This window comes from Tetrao urogallus, assembly GCF_951394365.1.
Source record: "Tetrao urogallus genome assembly, chromosome: 4".
NCBI classification, from domain to species: Eukaryota; Metazoa; Chordata; class Aves; order Galliformes; family Phasianidae; genus Tetrao; species Tetrao urogallus.
In genome coordinates this window covers 45,065,393-45,091,432 of record NC_136817.1, presented here as the reverse complement: position 1 = coordinate 45,091,432, position 26,040 = coordinate 45,065,393, and the positions used below count along the sequence as shown (strand labels likewise).

At 34.8% G+C, this 26,040-nt stretch overlaps 1 protein-coding gene across 2 annotated transcripts; it reads left to right on the top strand.

The window, feature by feature from the left end:
- Positions 1-1,347: 1,347 nt before the first annotated feature.
- EXOC1 (exocyst complex component 1) lies at positions 1,348-25,524 on the top strand (the record flags this gene model as incomplete). 2 transcript variants are annotated; one of them, XM_079534555.1, is made up of 18 exons in its annotated part: positions 1,348-1,471; positions 1,964-2,094; positions 3,003-3,162; positions 4,836-5,023; positions 5,359-5,586; positions 5,822-5,954; positions 6,146-6,255; positions 10,723-10,872; positions 12,172-12,277; positions 15,594-15,638; positions 16,822-16,985; positions 18,460-18,570; positions 19,035-19,108; positions 19,586-19,814; positions 20,995-21,178; positions 22,767-22,966; positions 24,390-24,584; positions 25,372-25,524. In XM_079534555.1, the coding sequence occupies 18 exons, from the start codon at positions 1,348-1,350 to the stop codon at positions 25,522-25,524; spliced, it is 2,685 nt and encodes an 894-aa protein (XP_079390681.1). The 2 variants fall into 2 exon arrangements, with proteins under 2 accessions (XP_079390681.1, XP_079390682.1); XM_079534556.1 differs by lacking the exon at positions 15,594-15,638.
- Positions 25,525-26,040: the final 516 nt, after the last annotated feature.

Sequence of the window (26,040 nt, the reverse complement as noted above, 5' to 3'; positions counted from 1 at the left end):
TCCAAAAAAGTGTATTTTCCTTCTCCCTCAGATTCTCTAGACTCTTATGGGAATTACAGCGGCCTTTGCTGGAGAATCACCTGTTTATACTGAGGTTTCTTCCATAATTTTATGACTTTCTCAGGATTTTATTCTTGTTTAGTGCATGTTTAGTTAAGTGTCATAAATTAATTTGCTGGAAGAGCAATGTTTCTTCTGAAGAGAAATGTTTCTTCTGATCATGTTGCATGCATACTTCAAGTCACTGCCAAAGAAAATCAGAGCTACTAGTGAATGTTGTGTTTTTAAAGTGGAGACAAAAAAAAAAAAAAAAAGCAGCCAAAAAAAAGCAGTTGATGCGTCCCGCGTATCTGAACAGCTTGTTTTTCCTGCTTCTCCTTCTTCTAACTGTTTTCCTTTTTCTCATTGCTGTTTTTGCAAGAGTGATTCATTTGTGTGTTGGGGCAAGGAATGGAGGTGAACCCTTTGAACAGCCTCTAGTGTCACTTTCTTCCCCTCCCCATCTGTCTGCATTTCTATGTGCCCCACATCAGCCCAGAACCCTGTTCTTAATGAGGAAAAAAACTATGGAGTAACGTTGCTAGGACTGTGAGTGGCAGTGCAGTTTGTCTGGGCAGCGTGATGGTCTGGTTTTGTATGTGATTACATCACTAATGTTAAGCTGTATCTGCTGCTGCACAGAAAGGTGTAAATGGCACTCCTTCATCTCCTTGTATGCTCTCCTGCATTCATTGCCACAGGCTGTGAGAATGAGTAAATGATGGCTATTTGGTACCTGTCACCAGAAGTCATTTTTTTTAGAATTTGGTCAGAGTTAGGGTTTGAGGTAGCCATCTGATTCCTGGAAGAAATCTCTTTCATTTTTTTTTTCCTACATATACTTGCTTGTTTTCTTTTCTCTTTGTGAAATATCCTTTTGCACCCTTGGCAGATTGAGGAACACCATAAATAAAAACCAAAATGTTTTCCATTTCTGAGCTTTGTCCATATACCAAGGGAAAGTTGGCAAACTAGTCAAAGATCATAGGCTTTGTTGTTTTTTTTTTTTTGATTTTTTTTTTTTTTGACCTAGGTCTTCAAATGGAACTTTCTGCCAGGTACAATGATGTACTTTATTCTGCATTGCTGTGACAATTGATAGGCCTGTATGTGAGGATAGAGGGGAATGAGAACTACCTGCTCCATTTAGTAGTATGTTCTGGCAAGAGCACTGAAACAAGTCTTTGTGAAACTTCAAAAACAGAACAAAGAAACCCAAAGTTTCTAGACTTTAACAGATGTTTTGCATTAGGTGTGTTAAATGTCTGAATGCATTATGTCTTCATAAAATCTTTCAGTTGAGAGAAAATGACTGCAATCAAGCATGCTTTACAGAGGGATATTTTCACTCCCAATGATGAACGCTTACTGAGCATTGTGAACGTATGCAAAGCAGGCAAAAAGAAGAGAAACTGCTTTCTGTGTGCCACAGGTATGTAGCAATACTGCACTGTACTGCGTGTCTTTGCCTTTTTATTCAGTTACATTTCTCTTAGTTTTATTTACAACAGATGACAGCATTAATTCTTGCCCTGTATAAGTAGTGCCCCGTTTCTAATGGAGAAAATAAATTGTAGTTTACACTTGTGTTATTGCTTCTATTAAGAAAGAAGGAGAGCTCTATACTTTTACTCCTAGATCTCCATGCAATTTGGACTTAAAGATTAAAAACTATTTATGTGTGACTGGTGAGCTTCTGAAGCAGGCTTTATTTAGTGCTCAGAAGGGACATCTGTTAGACTTCTAGGCTGATCAGTGTAAATAAGATGCAACAAGGAGTGCTGGTAAGAATTCAAGGCAGAGGGCTCTGGAAAACCACAGGAACTGAACTCCCTTACAAGTAATTCTATTTGGAATTTGAAATACAGCAGAAAACGATGTCACTTTCTGCATTTTGAGATTACTCTTGTACTTCATTTAACAGTGACAACAGAACGACCGGTGCAAGTAAATGTGGTGAAAGTGAAAAAATCTGACAAGGGAGATTTCTACAAGCGGCAGACTGCATGGGCACTTCGAGACCTGGCTGTTGTTGATGCCAAAGATGCTGTTAAAGTACGTGTAACGTTTTTTTGGGTTAGTGCTTGGTTCAGAACATTCTTTTGGTTCCAAGGCAGTGCTAGCTTCCCTGAAACTAATTGCTTTAAATCTTAGTTTAATAACATATTCGTTTGGGATTAAGATCATACATTCCTGTGGTTATTATACCTGCATTTTCTTCCAGGCTTCTCAAGAATATAGCGCTGTTAAACTGAGTAAGTCTAGATATGCCCCAACAGCAATACTCTGAACATCTGCTTAGTTCATTATAATGGTCTCTCAGTGATTGTGCAGTGTTTTTGCTAAGAACCAATACACTTTTCTTTTTTCTGCCTCATGCCTTACATAAAATACTATTCCATTCTTAGTTGCCTTTTATGACCATCTTGCTATTGATACTGGGCTACAAGAATGCAGAAACATTTTTAATGAGCAGTATATAGGTTTGCAGGTGAGCTCTTAAACCTTCTGAATCGTGAAGTTGGAAGCTTGTGGAAAGTCTATAGTCTCGATGTGTTAATAAGCTTCTCCCCTCGCCTACTCCCTGAGCCTCCCTGAGTTATGTTTTGTGTTGTCAGTAACTCCAGCTACCCTTTTTGGCAACAGAAGGCAGTTAGTCATTTTGAGGACTGTGTTTCTGGGCAGGCAATGCTGTCAAATGTTTCTTTAAACTCTCACTAATCTCTGTATTGTATTATTGTTACCTCATCTTCCTTGAGAATACTGTATTCGTTACTTGTATTTTGTTGCTTTTTTTTTTTTTTTCATTAAGGCACATCAAGGTGCCAATGTTGGTGTATCAGCTCAAGGTTGGCATATGTGTAGTTTCATTTTATCCTATCAGTAATTAAATGTAGAAACAATCTGTGCAGCTCAGAGAATTGTTCGATTGTTGAGGCTGTAACATATCTTGTCTTTTGCAGGAGAATCCTGAATTTGATTTGCATTTTGACAAAGTATACAAATGGGTTGCAAGCAGCACAGTGGAAAAGAACACTTTCATTTCATGCATCTGGAAACTCAATCAGAGATACCTTAGAAAAAAAATTGACTTCATTAATGTTAGTTCACAACTTTTGGAAGGTAAATTTATACAATTTCTGTGATATCTGCATGTTAAGTGCACATTTTAGTAACTACTAATATGAAGTGGATGTACTGGGAAAAAAAAATTCTAACCCTTACTTTTTTCCTATTCAATTTTATTCCTTTATGGTTTTAAAGTTTTCAAATAAGCAAGAAGACTAGATAACTCATTTTCCAACAGAAAACTGGATACTGTAAATCTGTTAACTGGGTCAAAATAGTTGATTAATGAAATCCTAATATTGATGAGTTTATTGTATTTCTAAGATATCATCTTTCTGAACAGAACAAAATCAACCTGTGAGGCTTGGTAGTTGTGTGTTTTTTTTTTAAAAAAAAAAAAAAAAAAAAAAAAACTTCCATTTCTAATTTGCTGTGAATTATAAAAATACTTTTAAAAGTGGTGCTCAAGTAGCATGCTAAAATTCAGATGACGTTTTTCATCTGGTTTCTAAATACACTCTGTGACTCATATTAAATTCTGCTGGATCCTATCACATCTGAGTGACTGGATGCCAAAAAGACTTTTTGTCATTTGCTTGTGTTGTATTTGGTATTTTTACATTCACTATCTTTTAACAGTTAAGTTTCTGCTAAAATCTAGCAAGTAGATATATTTTGCATCACTTCTATCTGAACTGGCTAAGCTGAAGATTGATATTAAATACTGGACTGATTTGAGTAGGGGAATGTGGATTAGAAGTGTAAAACAGGATAGCATTTCTATATTTTGGTGTTGTCAGAAACTTTTTTATGGCTGACCTCCACCTCTTCAAGTTCTTGTGATATTAAACCATTCAAACTTACTTCCACTTAGAAATACACACTGTTCATGCTTTGCCTAGCTAACATTCTCTGCTTCCTTTCCCTCTGCTTTTCCATACCTTTTAATACTCCAGAACTGCCTAAAGTCACAGAAGGTGCGTAACACCTTTTTTCTTTATTCTGCTGTTTAAGCATTTTTTTCTTGAATAATGTGCTTTTTCACTCTTACTCTCTTTGAAAACAGGGCTTTAAATAACTTATGAAGTTAGTAGAGATAAGAGATGTTTCACATTGCCTACATAGTTTCTGCCTGGACTACATTAACATTGTATACAACATTTTTCAGTCATTAGGTGACTATTTGAATTAAATGCTGCAACAAGAATTTTTTTTCTTCAAAGGCACTGTTATGTAACTTTCCCTTACTTCAGTACTGCTTTCCCTGCTGTGCAATTTACCTTTGGATAAAAATTGTCTTGATGCTGAAGATGTATTTAACTTTAGTATATTTCCTTATGTTCAGTCTGCCAAAATAGTCAAATTTCTACCAGTCTTCTGCTTGCAATTGTAGAATAATACTGTTACGTATGATGTTGACTACCAGCATGGTAAGTGAATGAACAGAGACAGTATGCCCTTTTTTACATACAGTAAAGGAAGCTGGCTATTTGTATTTTACTTATGTTGCGTGATTTGAAAATGACCACTATTGAAAACCAGTTCTGGAAATCTTAATGAGACCCATGGAAGACTTGAAAAAAGTGTGCGTAGGTAGCAGATGCTTGTTACGAAAGTGATTTGATGGATTCATTTATTTAAATACTATTGAATGTACGTCAGTATACTTAAAATGCTTTTGACTTTCTGCTTTTGGTAACGTGTTTTACTTTCCTTCTCTACACAAGAATCAGTTCCAAGCGGAGAGAATCAAAGTGTAGCAGGAGGTGATGAAGAGGCGGTGGATGAATACCAGGAATTAAATGCAAGAGAAGAACAGGATATTGAAATAATGATGGAAGGGTGTGAATGCGCTATCTCTAATGCTGAAGCCTTTGCAGAGAAGTTGTCTAGAGAGCTGCAAGTTCTAGATGGGGTAAACATTTCCTCTGATGTACAGTGTGTCAGCATTGTTTTCTGAAAAAGTAGCTAACATTTTGCTATATGTTTAAACATACATCTTCTCCTAAACAGGACTACAACCTGTAGGTTATTATTCACCTTCCAGACCTTCTGAAATAAATTGCAAGCTTTCACATAAACAGGAGAGAAGATAAAAAGGATATACTCATGTATAGCTTTCATGAAGGTGGAAATGCAGGGAGAATAGACATTCATATTTATGTTCATAGGTTTAGATAGAAGAGTATATCAATATGCTTTTGAGGTGCAAAAATGTCTCAAAATCTTACGATATAATTTTCTGTACAGGCAAATATCCAGTCCATTATGGCCTCAGAGAAACAGGTGAATATCTTGATGAAGTTGCTGGATGAGGCTCTAAAGGAAGTGGACCAAATCGAGATAAAATTAAGCAGTTATGAAGAAATGCTTCAGAGTGTAAAAGAGCAAATGGATCAAATTTCAGAAAGTAATCACCTAATCCATCTCAGCAACACAAACAATGTGAAGCTACTGTCAGAGATAGAGTACTTAGTGGTAAGCAATTTTATAGTGTTTACTGTGCCTGTTCAGATTTGGTATAAATTTCTTCTAAGTTGCTACCCTCTTTGATATCTGTATGATCTTTAAATTAACGTCAGTTTGTTTCTGTTTTATTATTGCACTCACTTCAGTAAGCTTTTGTAATAGAGGAATTGTATTTATTGTTCTTGGTTTAGCAGGATAGCAAGCTATGACCTGATTTTGCTTAAGGAAATCTATTACTTTGTAGAATCACATGGATTTGGCTAAAGGTCATATAAAAGCTCTTCAGGAAGGGGATCTGACATCTTCTCGAGGCATTGAGGCCTGCACTAATGCAGCAGATGCCCTTCTGCAGTGTATGAATGTAGCTCTTCGTCCAGGTAATGTTTCTGTTAAACTACAAGCTAACATTAAATTTATTGTGGTAGTGCTTCTTTTCTGTGTGCTTTTCCAACCAGTCTCAGATGTTGTTTCCAAACACAGAAGGGGTTGTGACCTTTTGTCCTGCTGGTTCCCACATGCGGTATATTACAATATATGTTTGTACTCTGTGAATTCTTTTTGTTTTTAGGACATGATATGCTTCATGCAGTCAAACAGCAACAGCAGCGATTTAGTGACTTGCGTGAGCAGTTTGCACGGAGACTTACCAGCCATTTGAACAGCGTATTTGTTCAGCAGGTATTATTTCTTATTATTTTATATGAAATTTTCAATCCTAAACTTCTCCTGAAAAGGAACACAGTCTAAAATTGCGTGTATTTTGTGATCCTAACCAGCAACTGAACGGATTTCTGAGGTACCTTGGAGAGAGGGATTACTAAATCGCATCAAACTATAGTGACTACAGAAGTCTGTTAAAAAAATATTTCTCTGTAGTGGATTCAGTGTCTGTGTTAAGCAGATGTGTCATATGTAAGGATTTATTTTAACTTTAAGGTTTGACTAATTAAAAAAAAGTGTTAACTTTCATGGGTCGTGGAGGCTGCAAAGATCAGGGTTCTTGATCTCTGAACTTCAAAAGCTAAAAAAGAAGAAAGGAAATGTTTAAACCCCGATTTTTGAGCCTTTACTTAAAATATTTAGAGATCACTGTCATGAGTTTTGTTTCCTAAGGGCTGGATGTCTTTTCTTTTTTCAATCTTTTTTATTGCTTTACTGTTTCTTTTATCTCCAATTAGTTTACTCAGACCCTCCTTCAACTCTATAACAAGTCTTCCAATCTTTCAGTTCCAGTGAGTACATCAGCTTTCATACAAGCTTCTCCAACTAATTTTTTTGAGCTTGACTTACCCAACTAGTGGCTGCATCTTTGTATTTACAATAAGAAATCCTTCCTGATCGCAGAATATCAGACTTGCATCCTCTCTCAGTTCCAGTGTTTTTACCACCAGTGTTTATTTTCTTGATAGAGAAACTCTGATCTCCAAAGTTTGCAGAGACGCATTTTCTTTCAGAAAATTGTAGTATGTATATAACTGTACAGTGGTCTGAAACAATAGTATTTGTAAATAAAAGGTTAGTTTTTCTACATATTAATGCAGTTGAACTTACGGTTTTTGTTCATTAGTCTGCAGGAGATAGAATAGAGTTATGCTGGAAAATTGCATAGAAAATGGCATTTGAGAGTATAAGTCTGTTTTTCTTTTAATGGTAGAAAAGTGTTTCCTACGTTTTCTTCTGCAGAGAAATCAGAGTTCTAAAGCATGTTAAAATTTTTATCTTCAACTCTATTTTTAAGTACATTTCTCCCATGACTTGTATTTTGAAAAACTGAATGCAGGCCATCTGTCCTGGCCGTTAAATGATGATCAAGTAGAAATTATCCAATGCAAAGGCAATCATAAATGAAATCTGAATCTTAGATTTGCAAATGAAAGTGGCTTTTGAACAGAATGTCTTTTCTGATGATCTGCGCCAGGGATTTTATTGTTAAAAATGGCAAGAGATTACTATTATAGTGTAATACTGTATGTATTAGATCAAGTGCTATCAAAGAGATTACCAGTGCTATTAAGAATGAGTAACATTGCAAATTCACAGTTGTAAACAATGTGTGTTTTAAATTCTGGTACTAACGTTGACCTTATTTGTCTTCTGTATAAACTTACCCTCTGTGAAGTTGTTTCTAATCAAGTATTAATCAGCAGTTTAAACAACAACAAAAAAAAATTACTGCAAGATTAGACTGGAATAGTTAAATGTGATAGATGAGCCTCTGCATTAAGCTTTTTGAAGAGGGGGGAAAAAAAATACCTTGTTCAGAGGCATGGATTCAATTGTTGCAGATGTAACAATTTTTTCTATTTTCATCAAAAAAATTTTGTTCTGTTAATCTGATGAACAGACTAGCTATTTCTCAGTCCTGTGGTTTTGAAACATCTAAGCAGAATACTTTAGCATATGAAGAGTTGCATTATTTGTTTAAAATATGTATTTAAAAAAAAAAAGTACTAAAGAAAAAATCTAAATAAAATAAAAGTATCAAATCAAAATGGAAAATGAAGATGTGCGGATATCTAAGCAGCTGCTAATATCTGCTCTGTTTCAGAACAAAGTTGAAGAAGCAGTTCCAGTGACATTTTAGCCTAAGTGCAACAGTTTAGAAGTATAAACTTCTTTTTCGTAGACTCATACAGTATAAATTTGCAGTGTCTACTTAAAGTTTATCCTACTGACTTACAGATTGTATTGGAAGTATATACTTGATCTGATTTAACAAAGGGAATAGAAAGCAATCAGGTAGATAACTTGAAAATTAAAATGCATGCTGTTGCACACCAGAGGATAAGAGTGAGGATTGTGCACTTGTTCTGAATCCAGTTTTCATGCAAGTTTATTGAAGATTTGTCTAAAATACCTGTGTGCCCACAAATGATCACAGTATAAAGTATGACCTCCGTGATCACTCATGGTATATATTCACCAGCTGTGTGGGTAATGCTGGATTGCAAAGTCATATATTGCAGTAATGATACTTCATGAGATTAGCTTTTTGCTGGAGCCGAACTGCAGGATGGTTTTTAGAAAGGACATTAGGTGTGACTCTTCCCACTGTCTGTGAGACTAAATAATGATGTTTTCTGGAACTTTGAGTGCCATTTGTTACTCAGTTTCAATTTGCACAGATAGGAGAACTTAAAATAAGCCTGTGTTTAGGTTGGATACGAAAAAGCATTCTAGCTTTATACAGAAGTGAGATTGTCTACATTGCCTTACTTAGTAAAGGTTAGTCTTTTACAATGAATAACAAGACTTCTTTTTTTTTTTTTTTTTTTTAAATAACTGTATTGTAGTAACTGTAGTAACTGTATTGTAGAAGCCGTTAGGAATTTTTTAACCAAAGTCTCAAACTGATTTGTGGCTGCTGCAATGCAGAAGGGTAAACCAAAATTTCTTAGTTCTGACTATGTGATCCAACTTAATGAAAATCAAAGGCAGTCTTTAAACAGCATAGATTGTATTCTGTCAACTTGTAGCCAAGTTAGAAAAGGCCAGGAATGCTTTTTTTTTTTTTTTTTTTTTGTCAGGGAATAGTCATTCAAGTTATTTTTAAGAATCAGGAATAATTTGACTAACCTTTCTAAAATAACTGTATTGCACCAGAGGAGCTGAAAACAACTTAGGACTGCTGAGACAAAAGTGATGAAATTTTATTGCTGTATTAATTACAAGCTGGGTGAAAAAAATGTATATTGTACAGAAAATGTTGAACTCATTTTTACATTGAGCCCTCTGTTCCATTAACACTGGTGTCACAGAGTTACCTCTATATCTGGTTGAGCTGTGTAGCAGCAGAATGCACAGCTGTGATGTCATCTCGCTTCCTGAATTGCCAGAAATTCTGTGAGTTCAAGAAAGTGAAAGCTTGAACAAGGCAAATCTTAGATTGTTCAAGAAATACCAAGTGATCTTCATCTGAGAGGTATTATGTTTTTCAGGAAATGTACCAGTAAAAACCAGTATGAACTCAGTAACTTGCTGTTAAAAAAATTGATGTATACTGCATGTCCCAAACTGCTCAACTCTGGTAAATGTGTACTGAAAATGTGTGTGTGCTTCAGAGATGATGATAAAATGTATATGAACTGAAGTTTTTAAGATGCAGCTAAATTGGTTTAACTTGAACATATTTTCATAAGAACATAAACCTCAATCACCTCTTGGCTAGGAACTTGAAACGTCTTGCAGCATATGGAAAAAGACTTTTAAGAAGTAACTACAGGATTGTTGTGTTTTTATTTTTGTAATTCTTACAGAAATAATGTAATTATCTTAGTTTTTTCTTTTTTTCAAAAACAGTTGAATTCTTGTAAGTAAATCTCCACTGAGGTGTACCTCAAATTCTTATGCAAAAAAAAAAAAACCCAACCAACTGACTTGCCCTTAATGCAAAGCTGTAAACAGCAAGAGCCTTATGAAGAACAAGCTTGTTAAGATGCATTACCTGCCACACTCCAGTGTTTGTATTATTTTTGGCATCTTTTCAGTCTGAGTCTGACTTTTTTTTTCTATGCAAGATATAAAGCTCCAAAATGAGTGCCTATTTGTTACTATGAAAACTACCGCAGATACAGAGAGCAAGATCTCAGCTACAAAACACTATTTTTCAAAATAGGCACCATCATTTGCTATGTGTTCTCTCCAATGAGAGCCTGCACGCTATGCTTGTGCACCAGTGGAGGTGACCTGCTGTTGCTGTCACTACTACTGAAATGCACCACTCAGTTCACTGTGTTCACACAGTTTCATCTCTATAAATGTTCAGCAAGCATCTAGGAATGTCAGCGGATGCCATTTTTTCCAAATGGAGGAATTCAGTGGCACACCTTTGCTTCATATGTACTTCCATGTCAGATGCTGTTTTGTAAGCCTGCCCCTCTGCTGCCGTCTGCCCCGTGGCAATAACATACAATAAAATACTGGCAGGAAGGTTCAACTTCTGTAGTCATACCACTGATACTGCCTCTGATGTTATGGGCCAACAGAATAAAATAGGAGGCATTACTTTCAGAGCAGCCCTAACATTTTAGTCTTCTGTTTCTCTGAACGGGATGCTGTTTTTTTTTTTTTTTTTTTTGAGTTTTTGAACCTCTGTATTACATCTGTATTGTGCTTCTAGAATTACTGTAATACTTTCTCTTTAAGGGTCACGATCAGAGTTCTACTCTTGCCCAGCACTCTGTAGAATTGACATTACCCAATCACCACCCATTTCATAGAGATTTGCTTCGCTATGCAAAACTCATGGAGTGGCTCAAGAACACAGATTATGGAAAATATGAAGGGTTAACAAAGGTATGTGAAGTGTTCATTAATGCTACAGAATTTACACAGTAGACTGTTTTGAAATTTAAATGAATTATCTGTGACTGTGTGTACTCTTTTAATATTCCTTCATGCTACATTCACTGTTCTCTTGTTTCTCTTTGGAATAAGAAATGTCATGTTTGATATTTGTTGTATCCTGTATTTTTTTTTCCCAAGATGCTATGAAGTATCATTTGACACTAACTTTTGTGTAAAGCAAGTTTATCATTTTACAATCTAGTAAGATAAATAACTAAGATGTTTTCATGTTGATGTGCTTGTTCACCTTTTGACATTTTATCTTAACAGACCTTATTCTCTTCATTTCATTTGACTACCAAAACATCAGAGGTTTCTTGTAAAGTAGATCAAATAGAAACAGCTTTGTGTATGTGTAATTGTTGACTATCTTGCGTAAAAATCGGATGACGTGGAAAATGTGTTTAGATAGATGTTGGTGGAAAGTTGTTCCTTAGCAGAATGAGTGTTCTTTTATTGAAGTACTGTCATTCTTGAAATTTTAATGCTAGAAGATTTAAGTTGGACTAGAATCTTTTAAGTAGTTGTTCTTTTAGCTTCAGTTTAAGGAAGCTGTTAAATAGGTGACTGACATCTTTATGGACTTCTTAAAAAATAAAAATGTTAGGATGTTTTTATGTATTATATATGCTAACAAAATTCTGAAGTAAATAGGAGAAAAACATATTGGGTCATATTTGTCTGTGAATAAGAAATTATAACCTTTGTACCAAACAATCTAAACAACAGAAAACTTTCAAACTCATTACATTGTTATGCCAATTGTTGTCTTAAAATTCAAGCCTTTTTTTTTTTTTTTTTTGGCAGTGTTACAAACATAAATTTGGAATTCTTTGAGTCTTACAGTAAGGACACACAGCTTGCGTATCCTGAAGTTTTTCGGGTCTTTTGTTTTTGTGCTGAAGGTGTAATTAAGGAGGGCAAAGGAAGCTGTTTAGGAGTGGCATCCTACACTGAGAATGTGAACAGTGGAGCCAAATTTCCCCCCCCATTCTACTCTTGAATTAAATTCCACAATTTCCACGTGTAATCCTGCTTGTATATATCACATTATAAATGGTTCCTTGCAGAGGAGCAGTAGTTGTTTCTGGGGCCGTGTCAGTACATCTGTGAGGTCCAAAACAGTCAATAGTTATTCAGTAGAACTTACAATCACACAGTTATGTTTTATTTTAAGATCTATTTAACTGTAATCAAAACAAGCAAGTATATATTCCTGTTAACTAATTTTACATTTTTTCATTTAAGAATTACATGGATTATTTATCACGTCTATATGAAAGGGAAATAAAAGATTTCTTTGAAGTTGCCAAGATCAAGATGACAGGCACAACCAAAGAAGGAAAAAAGTTTGGTAAGCTTCTAGGAGGCATATATCTTTCTTTGATTTTTATTATTTACTTAGAAAATACTCATTGTAACATCTTGGGGCAATTTTATAATGGTCTAAATTGTTCACTTGTTTCAAGATGAAAGTTGGGTAAGAAATATGATTGATATTTTTCTAGCTTCCCCAAGGCCAAAGAATTACAACTGAATTATTGTGAAATGGAGCAAGTTGGAAGGATAAGAAATAATATTTCTCAAATTTTAAATTTACACTCAAGTTTTTAATAAATTATCACTCAGTTTTCTTACTGTAACTATCCTATTTCATTACTGTAACAAATTTGGAAAATCAGCTCTTGGAGTTAAAGAAAGGCTGAGCAGCACGTGTGTTTATATATGTTTCTTCTGCTATTCTGCTTTTATTAAGACTTCAGGTAGATTTTGAAGAAGCTATTTTTAATGTTGATTCTACATGAACAGACTTGTGTGAGATTTGCTATGTAGTCATAGATTCCATACTTAGTAACTTGTAGGTCTTCCTGTTTAAAGGAGTATGTGTTCCTCATAAAGTAAAGCATCTAGTATGAGTATAGAAGTGAAGCTCTAAAACAAAACTGAATAAGTAGCAACAGCAGTATAGAAATATGTATAATTGGCTATATTGTATTTTCAAATGCACAGGTTCAAAATGTTGAAGATATTTATATATGTCACAGTTTGCCTGTTTCTAAGCTCTGAATTCAAAAGTGAAGTGCTGCTTGAACTAATAAGTTATTTCAAGCCTACTTTGGGTTCTGCTGATGTTGGAGAACAGAGGAAAGTAATGAGAGTACGGAAGGGGGATAGTGGTGAGGCTTTGAGTAAGGGGGAGCGGGCAGCTGGAAGGATTAGTCTTGGCGAGCTGTTGGACATGGAGGACAAGCGGTGCCATGATGTGACACTGTCAGAACAGTTAAATTTCTAAAGCCTGTAAAGCTATCTTACTAGTAGAACTGAACACTTCTATCGATATAACCTAGTGTAAATTGACTTCTAAAACATTATATCCTAGCACTTCATTTGTGATCTGTGTTTGTGATGAAATGGTTTTTGTAGCAGTTACATTCCTGATGTCTGTAAATGTTGTGATCTGGCATTTTGGAGAAAGAGGTCCTTCAATTCACCAGTGCAAAAGCTGCATTTGAGAAGCCTTCTGTTATATGTTTGTGCACATTTCAAGCACGTTTGAACTTTGCACAGAATAGTCTAGGAAGAAAGTAGCAAAGGATATTTTAACCAGTTCTCTTGGTTTGATTTCTTTTGTAATGTTACGTTTTCAGTCATACAAAGCTGTCTGCTTGTTTGAGTTTTGCTGGACACTGACTCACATAGAGAACTTGGCCCAAGTATGCAGTCCTGTGAAAACTGGTAGGCACCAATCGCAAAGCCGAAACTAAAAGTGGGGACTCTCCAGGAATTCTAATGCTATGAATGGAAATTATGCTATTGAAATGGCTAGCAGTGGCCATGTACTTGGGACAAGAAGCTAATTTGATAATGTATTAGACCAATAAAACTTCACTCCTCGGAACTGATAGTGCTTTTATTGGTATCACTTGCAAAGATGGAAAAGCAAATTATCTATGTTTGAAAAGCTGTTATATGAATATGATTTCACTTTATTTAAATATCAAGTTGTGTATTTAGTTTGTAACAGTTTATAATGATGTGTAATTTCAAAACATTCCGTGTTGAATATAATGATCGCAATGCTACTGGTTGTGCATTAATTCAAAATATGTCACTTATTAGCAAACTTTTAAGAAGTAGTGTAGGTGTATAATGCTCCAGTTGTACTCAGACACTGAGGATGACCTGTTTCCAAGCTGTGTTGGTGTGTGTTCCTGCTTTTTTTTTTTTTTTTCCTGTGCTTTGGGAATAGCACTACTCTTTGAATCCCTCAAATGCAGTGGGGATGCTGGGAGAATTCTGGCATTCTGTGCTAATGCAAGGTTCTTTGTCTGCATTTTTTTTGGAAAAAAAAAAAAAAATAATAATAATAATAATAATCTGAGTCATGAGCATTCACACTTGCCTTAAATAGTCTTTTTTTGGCTTCTGATGAAGCCAAGACTTTGATACCTAAATACCACAAAATCAAGTGTGGGTAAATGTGCTACTGTTGTTATACATTTACATTATGTGGCTTCTGAAAAGCTAGTATGATGCCTCTGATTGTCCTGGGCCTGATTTTTGCCTATAGGTTCTTCATGTTCTGTCATATGGTCCCATGCATTTGGAAACTGGGGACAATGAAGAAAAGGGACAAATGCATGGCATGTGCATAAGATAAATATATGTAACCTACACTTCTTTATTCAAAAACTGCCCCAAACCCAAGATTTAAAAACTAGATTGGAATTAACTTTGATTTTGACATTGAAATTGTCAATGGTGTTGGCTACTTGAGAACATCTGTTATTTAAGACGTGTTTGTTGCTCATTCTATCACAGTAGGTTCTGTTGGCTGCTCCATTTCGGGGATCCATCCTCATCAAAATCTTCCTAATACTACATACTGCTTTTAGTGTATGTATGCAAATGCCTTTTACTGGTTAGGGATTCTCTACAGGTGTGAGGAAATTTTTGCAATGCCCACTTACTTTCTTCTTGAATTTCACTTGAGGGAAGTGTTTTATTTGGAATAAACTAGGAAAAAAACCAAAAACTTGCTATTTTTAGTATATTACACTGTTTTCGTCCTCTTCAAATTTGAAGTCATCAGTTTTTGATGTGGCATGAATACAGAGATGTATTCTCAATGTAAGCACCCTGATTTGCTAACAGCAGAAGTAGTTAACCAGTTCTACCTCATATACAAATGGTTTTTGCAGTACTGTGTTTTTATTCTTATTTTATTTTTTTAAATTGAAGAGCTGAAAAATTATTTCTGACTCAGTACAAAACCGCCTAAATGCATTTAAATTTATTTGTCTGGTATCAGTATGATGATTGATCTTGAAAACTGAGTCTTTTGCAATATGTACTCTTACATATAAATCCCTAATTCAATGAACTTCTCAATTTGTGAGAACTTAATATTTTTAGCAATATGTATTTAAATACACTGTATAGGAAAAAATTTAATAACTAAAGTGTATTGTTTTCCATGTAGCTTAGATTCTCAATTTCTAGGATAGTACCTCTCCAACTAAATGTGTTTGCCATGTAGTTACTTGCTGCTTATAGTTCTTTGCATGTTTCTTTCCAGTTAGAGCTTAACTTGCATCTTGTGCATGGTTTGTGCAAACTGCATTTTAACTTGTCTTTGTCTTTGATGCTTGCAACCTAATCCATCCCAGCTACACTGCCTCGAAAAGAAAGTGCTGTCAAACAGGAAACTGAGAGTGAGTATGACTAGTTGCATTAGTTGGTATTGTCAGTGCATGTGTGTCAATGTAAAGATGTAGTGCTGCATCATGGGAAGCCTACCAAGTGCTAGAGCATTCTGTTCTGTATGAAATAAGCATTAGCAGAATCCTGGTTTTTGCAAGGCAAAAATTAAGGGCAGCCAGGATTGCCCAAGATAGAAATAGAGAAGTATTGCATGTAAAGATTGTGTGTCTTACTTTCCCCATGCTAGTAGGTGATCTAAAAGAAGTTTATGCCCAAGAGGTTGTCTTAGTTTCAGACTCTTTCAGCTTCTATTGAATATATAAATTTGCACATACCCCTAGAGCAGGAAAGTCATGTCAAGATGCTAATATGGCAATTAAATGAAATGTGCAGGATTGCTTTCAAGCTTCTTTACAGTTGAGGTATGAGAAGTTTACATTTGGGTCAAATATTGATGACTTCTTGTGGTTTTGTGTTTGTTGTTATTTGTTTGTTTTGCATTGTTTTTGTTACTGGCTTTCTTCATCCTGTTTCAGCATTTCAGAAAACTTCAAACATCAACAGAAAAGTGCACCTCACCCAAAGGAAAGCTCTAGAATATCAGGGAGAAATGTCTGAACACTAGTTTTGCTCATAGGGAGTAACATCAGTGTAACAGCAAAGTTCATCTGGGATTGTAGGTCAGACAAAACAGCTATATAGCAAAAAAAAAAAAAAAAAAAAAAAAAAAGTTAAAAGTGGAAAGTGCCTGTAAAACTTTTGATTTTTATTTCTTCCCCTCTTTTGAATAAAATATTATTCTTATGGCAGCTTTGTCCAAAGTATACATTCACAAAGATCATAACTGATCTTTGCTTCCCAGCTTTCAAGCACAATACCCTAGTATTCCTGTATTTGACTTCTGTATCTGTTAGAAAAATCCTGTTATACCTCTTTCATAATTTACAATGTGGGATTAGATATCTGAATTGTAGTAAACTTTAAAACTTGCTGAAGTATTTCACTTACTTTGTAATGAGAAAATAACTGATTTATAGGAAGAGCATTTTCAGCCTAGAATAAAGTGAGTTGTTTGATTTTTTTTAAACATAGAAGATCAGAAGTTGCTAGTAGTCCTACATTTGGCAATGAACCTGTTCTTGAGGATTTTATTCTACCTTTGCATCTCTCTTTCATGGTTTTTTTATTTAACAGGTCTTCATGGAAGCTCTGGAAAATTGACTGGATCCACTTCTAGCCTAAATAAGCTCTCTGTTCAGAGTTCAGGAAATCGTAGGTCGCAGTCATCCTCACTGTTGGACATGGGAAACATGTCTGCTTCTGATCTTGATGTAGCTGATAGAACAAAATTTGATAAGGTAAAGCAAAAATGTTGCATAGGAATTCTGCTTACCTGTGTATTAGAACTGTGTTCCATATCCATCTCAGTTACTTAAAAAAAGAAAGTATATGTTTTTTTAATTGGGTCAGTGTGCATTTTTAGGCAAATAGGAACTCAACTGATTCTTTGACTTTCTCTCAGTACAAGTGTTTAGGAGTTCTGTTCCATTTTGGCAGTTTAGCCAGGACCTGAGCATGGTCCTGAAGTCTTATTTATACTGGTTTCACAGGAAGGTCATTGTCAGTTTTCAGCTTTAACCAACTACGCTTTATTGTTCTTGGAGTATCTTCAGCATCTGTTGTGTCCTCAGCATCTATTTTTTCATTGTTATTATAATTTTTATTTTCCTGACCCTTTTGAAGTCACAAAACTCACTTAGTGGAATTAACACCTCAGCATGAGGGGGAAGGGAAGGAAGAGTACTCATTCTGAAGGAATGATTCTTTTTTTTTTTTTTTTTTTTTTTTAATAATTTTTTTTTTTCTCTCACTCTTCAAATCCTTGCTCTTTTTTCCATCTGGAAGGAAATATTGTGAGCATTTAATGTTTTTAAATATAAATAAGGACAACAGTAGCAGCATTTTTTTCTAGAATTAAAGTGATAGTTTTTTTGTTTTTTTTTAAATAGTCTTGTACAAGTGTTATGACTTTTTCTCACCCTTTGGGAAAATGTGAATGTGGATAATATATACAGAGTTGCAAGCTATTGAGCAAACATAGTGATTTTTTCATTTACCTTTTTTAGCTGAATTTCCAGAAGAGATTTACCATTGGGTTTACTTGTGTGAATTACTGTATATCTTGATCCTTAAATATTTATGGAGAAATACTTATGTTAAGTAAACACTATAGACTGGACATATGTCTAACACCTGAGAATTTAAGTAGCTCAAACTAGTTAAGATTAATTACTTCCAAGATAGTGCTTCATTTTACAATAAACATAATCACAGTGAATATTCTTATTTCAGCGCAGGACCTGCTATTAGTTTCTGTAGTAGTTAGATACCAACTTTTTCTCCACAACAGTTACCTTCTACTTGTTTTCTTCACTGAGAGATTTTTACTTTTTGTCACCTTAGCAAATGGGGACAAAAAATGGTGGCAGAACCTATTGCTTGTTGTTAAAATTCTAAGGTGTTCACTACAGCACAAAAGTCTGTCCTTAGGCTAAGAAACTTTCAGTTGTGGAAAAGTACTGGTTGTTCCCTCTCACCCATTCAAAATAGGAAGGGGAATAACCTTAAGATGCAGGTAGCACTCTTAGAGATAGAAGCTCTGAACTGTTTGCAACTGTTTGCATTTTTATTAGGTGAAAATTGGCCTTTTAACACTTACTGAAGATAAGCAGTAAAAAAAAAAAATTAAATAATATGAAATAATAATTAAACATAGTATTTGTAACAGCTTAAATTAGTCAATGTGTTGATTAAAGTATTTGATTTCTTTAGATTTTTGAGCAAGTATTAAGTGAACTGGAGCCCCTATGTCTGGCTGAACAGGACTTCATAAGTAAATTTTTCAAACTACAGCAACATCAGAATGTCTCAGGAACAACAACGGTATGACTCTTTTTCTTCAGTGGCAGAACTTAAAAATACTGAGCAAGTCTCATAAGAGACCCATTTTAAAAGTTAACTTTAGAATTTATCTGGCTACGAAGTGATTCTGGGTGATGAGTAGTTTCTTCTCTACTAGCAACCTTTGGATTTTGGCTGTCAGTACAAAAGTTATTTAAGAAACTGGCATGTTTCTTTTGCCATGGCCCAATTTCCCTGTAAGTTCACACTAAATATGCTGAATTGTGATATTATGCAGGAAAGCAATGGGGATTAATTGCACACAGTGCTGGGAAACATGACTGGAGATGTTATACCAGAACCACGCCAACCATTGTATTTACTTTGGGGGGAAAATAAAAAAGCTGATAATTTTATTGCTTTCATTAGACATGCTTGTCAGTTCAATACAGAATTTGAGATGAACTTTCAACTTCCTATACATATACTCCTTGTTCTTACAGAATGAAACAGAGGAAATGGATGGAGGAAATTTATCTCGTTCATACATGTCTGGTGTTCCACAGACAGTATCATCTGAGTATGTGCTGATGCTGTTTATTCTTTAAGTCTACATGTGAATTTCTTTGATTATAACATTGTATAACAAATTGTTCCCTTTTAGTGAAAATGAATGGTGAACTCTAAATTTGTAAGTAGTCACTTTAATACAACAGCAAATATATTAAAAAATCTTGTGCACAGCATGAAAGTTTCTGTCTACAACAGAATAAATACATTACTGCAAAGTGAAACTAGACTCCATAATATATAAAATATGCTTAGCAAAATTCTGAATTTAAGTGTGTGGCAGCTTTCACACAGAAGATGTTTTGTTGGAATATTTCATACCTATGACTGTTGATTTTTACAGTGAGACAGCTTTCTGAAAATCATGAGACATGCTGGTTGCAAGTGAGACTGTTACAAGCAATAAATTTATCCTAAAGCGTGTATCAAAGAACACTTCAAATAATCCAGTAAACTGTCTAATATTTTTCTTATGTATTTTTCCTAGGAAGGACATGATTCGACAAATGATGACAAAAATATTTCGTTGTATTGAACCTGAACTGAACAATCTTATAGCACTGGGGGACAAAATAGATAGCTTTAATTCCCTCTATATGTTAGTTAAGATGAGCCATCACGTATGGACTGCACAAAATGTGGACCCAGCTTCCTTTCTCAGCACAACTCTTGGAAATGTTTTGGTGACTGTGAAAAGGAACTTTGATAAATGCATTGTAAGTTCTTTAGTTTTTCTATTTAGGCTAACTGTACTATTATAGGAAGTCCACTCCTTTTCAATTTGATTTCAGGATTTTATAGTTAGGACTTTTTGCTTTAATTTGAAGTGAAAATGAGTGTCTTTGTTGCTATTATATTGGCCAAACTTTTTTTTAATTGAAAAAAATTAACTAGCAGTTGTTTCTCTCTTCCCTCTCCATTCCAGTTTTCTTGAATAATGAGCTATTTTTAAGAAATACATCCTCTTGTTCTCAAAATTTTAATTCTGTGAGCTAGCTGACTCTTGTAGTAGTTTAGAACTTTTACTGAAGTTGCTCAAGTAAAAATAATAGTGCTCTGGCTTTTTTACATTCCAACCCCCCCCCCCCCCCCCCCCCAAAAAAAAAAAAAAAAAACCAACAACCTCACAGACTTAAGGGAAAATCAAAATCTTTATAATACACTGAATAGACAGCTAGTCCATGTGTTCAGGTATTTTTTATCATTAAACAAAACACAGAGTTTTGTTAAACATTAAGATTTCATTCCTACTGCCAAAAGATTTGCCAGCTTCTGCCACCAAGGAAACTTGCTATTGTTAATAAGGCAACCTTAGTACAGATTCTTGTTTGTGTGACTGTTGCTTTTGTTTTTATTATTGTAAGTGTAATTTGAGTCCAGGCCAGTGTGGCAACACTGATCATTTACTGTCAGAGCAATGCTTGAGGTAATTTGAAGTTGTTTTTTTGTTTGTTTGTTTTTTAGCTTATATTGAGAAATAAAATTTCAACAGAAGATTAAAGAGGCTTTCTATGGCAAAATGAATTGTTTGCTGGGTTGATTCTAAAAAGTGAAGTTGTGGAATGGAAGTCTTAAATATCACTTGTTAATTGCTTCTGGTGGATAAGTTGTGGATTAGTTTTTGTAGTTTTTTTTCTTAGTGCTAAATAAGCAAGCAAAGGAATATAAAAGCTGTAAGATCTTACTTACCTTTCTTCACAGTTTTTACTTTTAACAAATCTGTGAAGATTAAAAAGGAAAGAAAAAACAGTAGATGCTATAATTAAAAGATAAAATGATCTCCCTGATTAAATATGTTACTTTTGATATATTCATTTTTTTCTCTTACTAGTTAATATATGGTCTGGAGTTGTATTGTAGAGACTAACTTTTGTGTTTCTTTCCTTTCAATTTAAGAGCAATCAAATGAAACAGATGGATGAAGTAAAAATCTCAAAGAAAAGTAAAGTTGGGATCCTTCCATTTGTTGCTGAATTTGAGGAGTTTGCAGCCCTTGCTGAGTCAATTTTCAAAAATGCAGAACGACGAGGAGATCTGGATAAAGCATACATAAAACTTATTCGAGCTGTTTTTATCAGCGGTAGGTCTTCTCATTTGGTGATATTTACTAAATTCATTCCTCCTATATGGGTATATTTTGCTCCATTTAATTGATAATATTTTGGGTTTTTTAAAGAATCTGTGCTGTAAAGCACATGACCAGCATTGTACTGATTTAAAAACAAAACAAAACAAAAAAAAAAAAACACCACAAAAAAAACCTAACTCTAATTTACAGAAGCAAGTTGAAACATTTTGATAAAATGTAATCTTTAAAAGCAAACCAGCAAACCATAGACATTTCCTTTAACACATATCTGTAAAGTAACTTTTGATTATGACAGGGGAAGTGGTTCAGGACTCGGGAAGTAGAGGGGAAATAACTGCAATACTACTGGCCCAGACTGAAGTGATTTTCTGGCATTTCTTCATCAGCATAGCTTGAATGAGAAGATGAGATAGGGTGGAATCCCTGTCATTTGGATCTCATGCTGTTCAGCTTCTCAGTGCGGTGTTGTATTGTTCAGTCCTTATGTAGCCTTGTGTTCTGGCTAGGAATTTGACCATTTCATCACAGTTGAGGTCCTTTGTGTCCTAGCCTGACACAGTAGAAGGTCTCTCTTATCCCTCCCTGTTTTCCCAACTCTGATCTGGTAAACCAGAACAGTTTTGTTCTCCTGTTTTTATTCATTTATTTTGTTATTAACAAAAAAAAAAAAAAAAAAAAAAAAAAAGAAAAAAGAAAAAAAGAAAAAGCTGAAGGTGAAGTAATAGAAATTCAAACCCCAGAAACATTGTCCTTACCTTTTAAACAACAGGGAGACACCTCCACACTGATTTGTGTACATACCTTGAGACAACTCTGCCTATAGTGGTTTCCAACCTCTGAGACTTACCTCTTTTTTCAGAGGGAAGCTAAGGAAGAGGAAAGTTCTAGCAATAAAGCTTGTTTGAGGAAACTAGCACAGGAGTTCTGAACACATTAGGAGGTTGTGAAGATGTGTCATTTCAAATATAATGGACTACAGTTCATAGTAGAAGTTGGTAGGACGGTGAATTTTAAAAACATTGATTGTAGCCAACTATTCAGTACTTTAGAATTTACTGTTCAAATGATGAAACTAGGTAGACACTAATAGTCAAACCATACACAAAACATACACGTAGAATTACTACTAGGAAGAATTCAGGGAAGTATATTTTAAGAGATTTAAAAGAATTTCAGTTGAACTTAGAAAAAAAATTTCACTAGTACAGCATGAACTTCAACAAGTATTTATGATGGAGAGAGTATAAGGGATAGAAATAAATAATGGAGATAAAACAATATCAAAATGATACGCAAATTTAATGCAAGCAGTATTTTTAATGCAGCATGGTAGTTAATTCACAAGTAATGTTGAAACAAGTCAGAAAAATGTAGTACTTCACATAGAATTAAAAATTACAAAAAGTAAAAAAAAAAACAAAAAACAAAAAACAAACAACAACAACAAAAAAAACCACACTGTCGTTTATATCACTGTGATAAAATTCCATATATTTTTTTTCTCTGTTCATCAGTTATGTTTTTCTGAATTTGGTTGTCCTCTGTGAGTTCTAAATATTTTATTTCCCGTATCTTTCAGTTGAAAAAGTAGCTAATGAAAGCCAGAAAACACCCAGGGATGTGGTAATGATGGAGAATTTCCATCATATTTTTGCAACACTTTCTCGGTTGAAAATTTCTTGTCTTGAAGCTGAGAAAAAAGAAGCCAAACTGAAATACACTGAACATCTTCAATCTTATGTAGTCTACTCACTTGGACAGCCTCTTGAGAAATTAAATGTAAGTATACTTCAGTCTAGCTATATACTACCCTACACAATTTAAAAGTACGTATATAACTTTTTCTTATATGGTTAGTTTGCAATGTCCAGTCTATTTATCATTGCATCTATCATAATCCCTGTCTATTTTAGACTCAAGCATGGCTGCCTAAAGTGCTCTACTTTTCCCCTCACTTTTTTCCTTCCTCAAAACTGTTTATTTAATACACAATTACTTGTGTAGTCGGCACTGTACTTTGCCATGAAAAATCTAGTTTTCATCCACAGCTGTTACCTTGAAGAGCAGTTGGGAGCTTTGGAATGATCTCCCCCACCTCAACTGCAGAGACTATTACTGTCCTTTCTGATTCATATAACTGTAAGAAAAGTTCTAGGAAATTTCCGTATGTCCTAAGTTGAGCTATGCATTCAACTTAATCTTGTTCTGCTCTGTTTTCCATTTTTCAATTGCTTTTTCAATAAGCAGGACTCCAGGCTTTCACAGCTTACAGCCATTTATTGTCAGAATAGTGTAAGATGTATTCTTTTCTTGAAAATTAAGATGCTTATTACCACTTCCAACTTTCTGTAGGTTGACCTGACTCTGAACAACAGCCACCCTTGAGGACAAACATTTGCTCCACTTCCTCTAGCTGCACTTTTTATTTCTGAGCATTATGTTATATACTAGAGAATAGACTTAGGCTGGCTTCTCAGCTGCCCCGGCTGTGTCCCTTTCCAGCTTCTTGCCCAATGCCAGTCTACTGTGGAGGAGGCAAGAGGAAGACAGGATGTGTGTGGAAAGTCTGAATGCAGTGCAAGCACTCTTATCTATAGCAGAATGCTGTGGTGTTATCGACGCTGTTTTAGCCACAGGTCCAAAGCACAGCACCATAAGGCTGCTGTGAAGAAAATTAATTCCATCCTGTCCAGAGCCAGTGCAATGATTCAAATGATGTTACAGTGCTACATGCACATTCATAAGCATATTTCTTTCCTTTTTTTTTTTTACGTTGATCAACATGGTGAGGAATCTTGAGAAAAGAGATCAATAATGAACCAATACTGCTCTTGTATAATTATGATTTAAGAAGAAAATTTCCAATTTAAATGCTTTGTCAGTTTATCTGAAAGATCTGATGCTTTCCTAACCTGTGGTCTCACAAACTGAGGAGTTTGAGGCTGGTTCAGTATTAGTTACGAGGTGGTAACTGAAAGATTGACTGCTTCTGTAGATTATTAATTTCAGTTTTACCTTATTACTTACTTAGTATTGCATTGGTTTGCTGTTCCTTAATGTATATGGATCAGCACAACTTATGTTAAAAAGAACAACTGTTGTGCATTCCCCACATTTTTGTTGAAGATGCAGTTTGACCAGAATTTTTGCAGTTTATTAGTTTGTATTTATGACAATCATTAATAGCATTATTGTTTGTTAGCATTTTTTTGAAGGTGTTGAAGCTCGCGTGGCCCAAGGTATACGAGAAGAAGAAGTAAGTTATCAACTGGCTTTTAATAAACAAGAGCTTCGTAAAGTTATAAAGGAGTATCCTGGCAAAGAAGTCAAGAAAGGACTGGATAATCTTTACAAGAAGGTAGATAAACATCTCTGTGAAGAAGAAAACTTACTTCAGGTAAACTAATTCATGGCTTAAAATCTCTTGTATGTTTGCAGAAAGGTCTTTATCTTTTTTTTTTTTTGTATGTATATCCTGGGAGATAGCTTCAGCAAAATTCTGAAAATCCCTGAATTTTGAACTGTTTTGTGGCGGTTTGTTTGTTTTTAATAATCCTTTTCTGATTTTTTATTTATCGTAACAGATTGGTTTCAGGTATGGTAGATTTCTGAAAGAAAATCCCTTTATAGTTCCTTATCTGTCCATTAGTGAGTGATCTCTATTCTGCAAAATAAGATGGAAATAGAAGGAACTAGACTGAAATGAACCATTAACTTAGCATGAAATTTGGCTCGTACACTGCAGTAGAATATAGTTCAGCTAGACTTTTTCTGATAGTGTATTATTTAGATCTTGTATTATATTATGTAAACTTTCTTCCTGTTGTAATGACAAGTTAAATGTGCCTTAACAGCTTTTAAGAGTGTGAATACGAATGCAGGTCTGGTTTGGGTTGCTTTCTTTGAAGCAGCCTCTTCAAGACTGACCTCATTTTTTTTTTTTTCTGCTTTGTAATACACTTGGTAGGAGTGATGTAAATATTAATGATCTTTAAGAAACTTGATAGGTAAGAAACTTTGAGAATTTTTAATGCAGTAGCTCATTTTACTGAACTTTGTTTTTGACAAGCTTTAGTTTTCATGTGACCTTAACTGGGAATAAATTAATGAGCTAATGTGTCCTGTAGTTCACATTTAGTATGCTGTACCAGTTGTCATTTCCTAAAATTTGCTTTTGTTGGCAGGTTGTGTGGCATTCAATGCAAGATGAGTTCATACGACAGTACAAACACTTTGAAGGGCTGATAGCTCGCTGCTATCCTGGATCGGGAATTACTATGGAATTCACTATACAGGATATTTTAGACTACTGCTCCAGTATTGCACAGTCTCATTAAGGTTCTATAAAGGGACAGAGAAGCTAGCAAAGTCTGTGCCTGTATGATAAGGGAATCAAACACTATAGATGCTGTTTGTTTTTAAAAGGTGTATTTCAGTATGTGTGTATAGCTAACTGTTGAGTATGTATACGCTTCAAATGTTTTTCGGGGCAAAGTGAAATCTTTGGTCATGTGTTGCTCTTCTATGCATTGTGTTTGAAAGCATTAATTCCGTGAAACACTTTGTATACATTTTTCCCCTCCCCTAATGTTCAGATACTTTTATTTATAACCCCTCTTTTGCTAAAAGCAGCAAGCACTACGTGTGTAGTACACAAAAGGGTACTACCGTCTCTACTAGTACTTTGCATCTTGGAGATTACACAAGCATTAAAGACTGCCACATCTCTTCCCATCCTCGTTCCAGAAAGTATGGGTGTGGAACATAAGCAGTGGGAATATGAATTCATGTTCTGAGATGTGATGTGAGGGTGGCCGTCATTCTCAATTAAAATCTGTTCATCGCATTCTTTA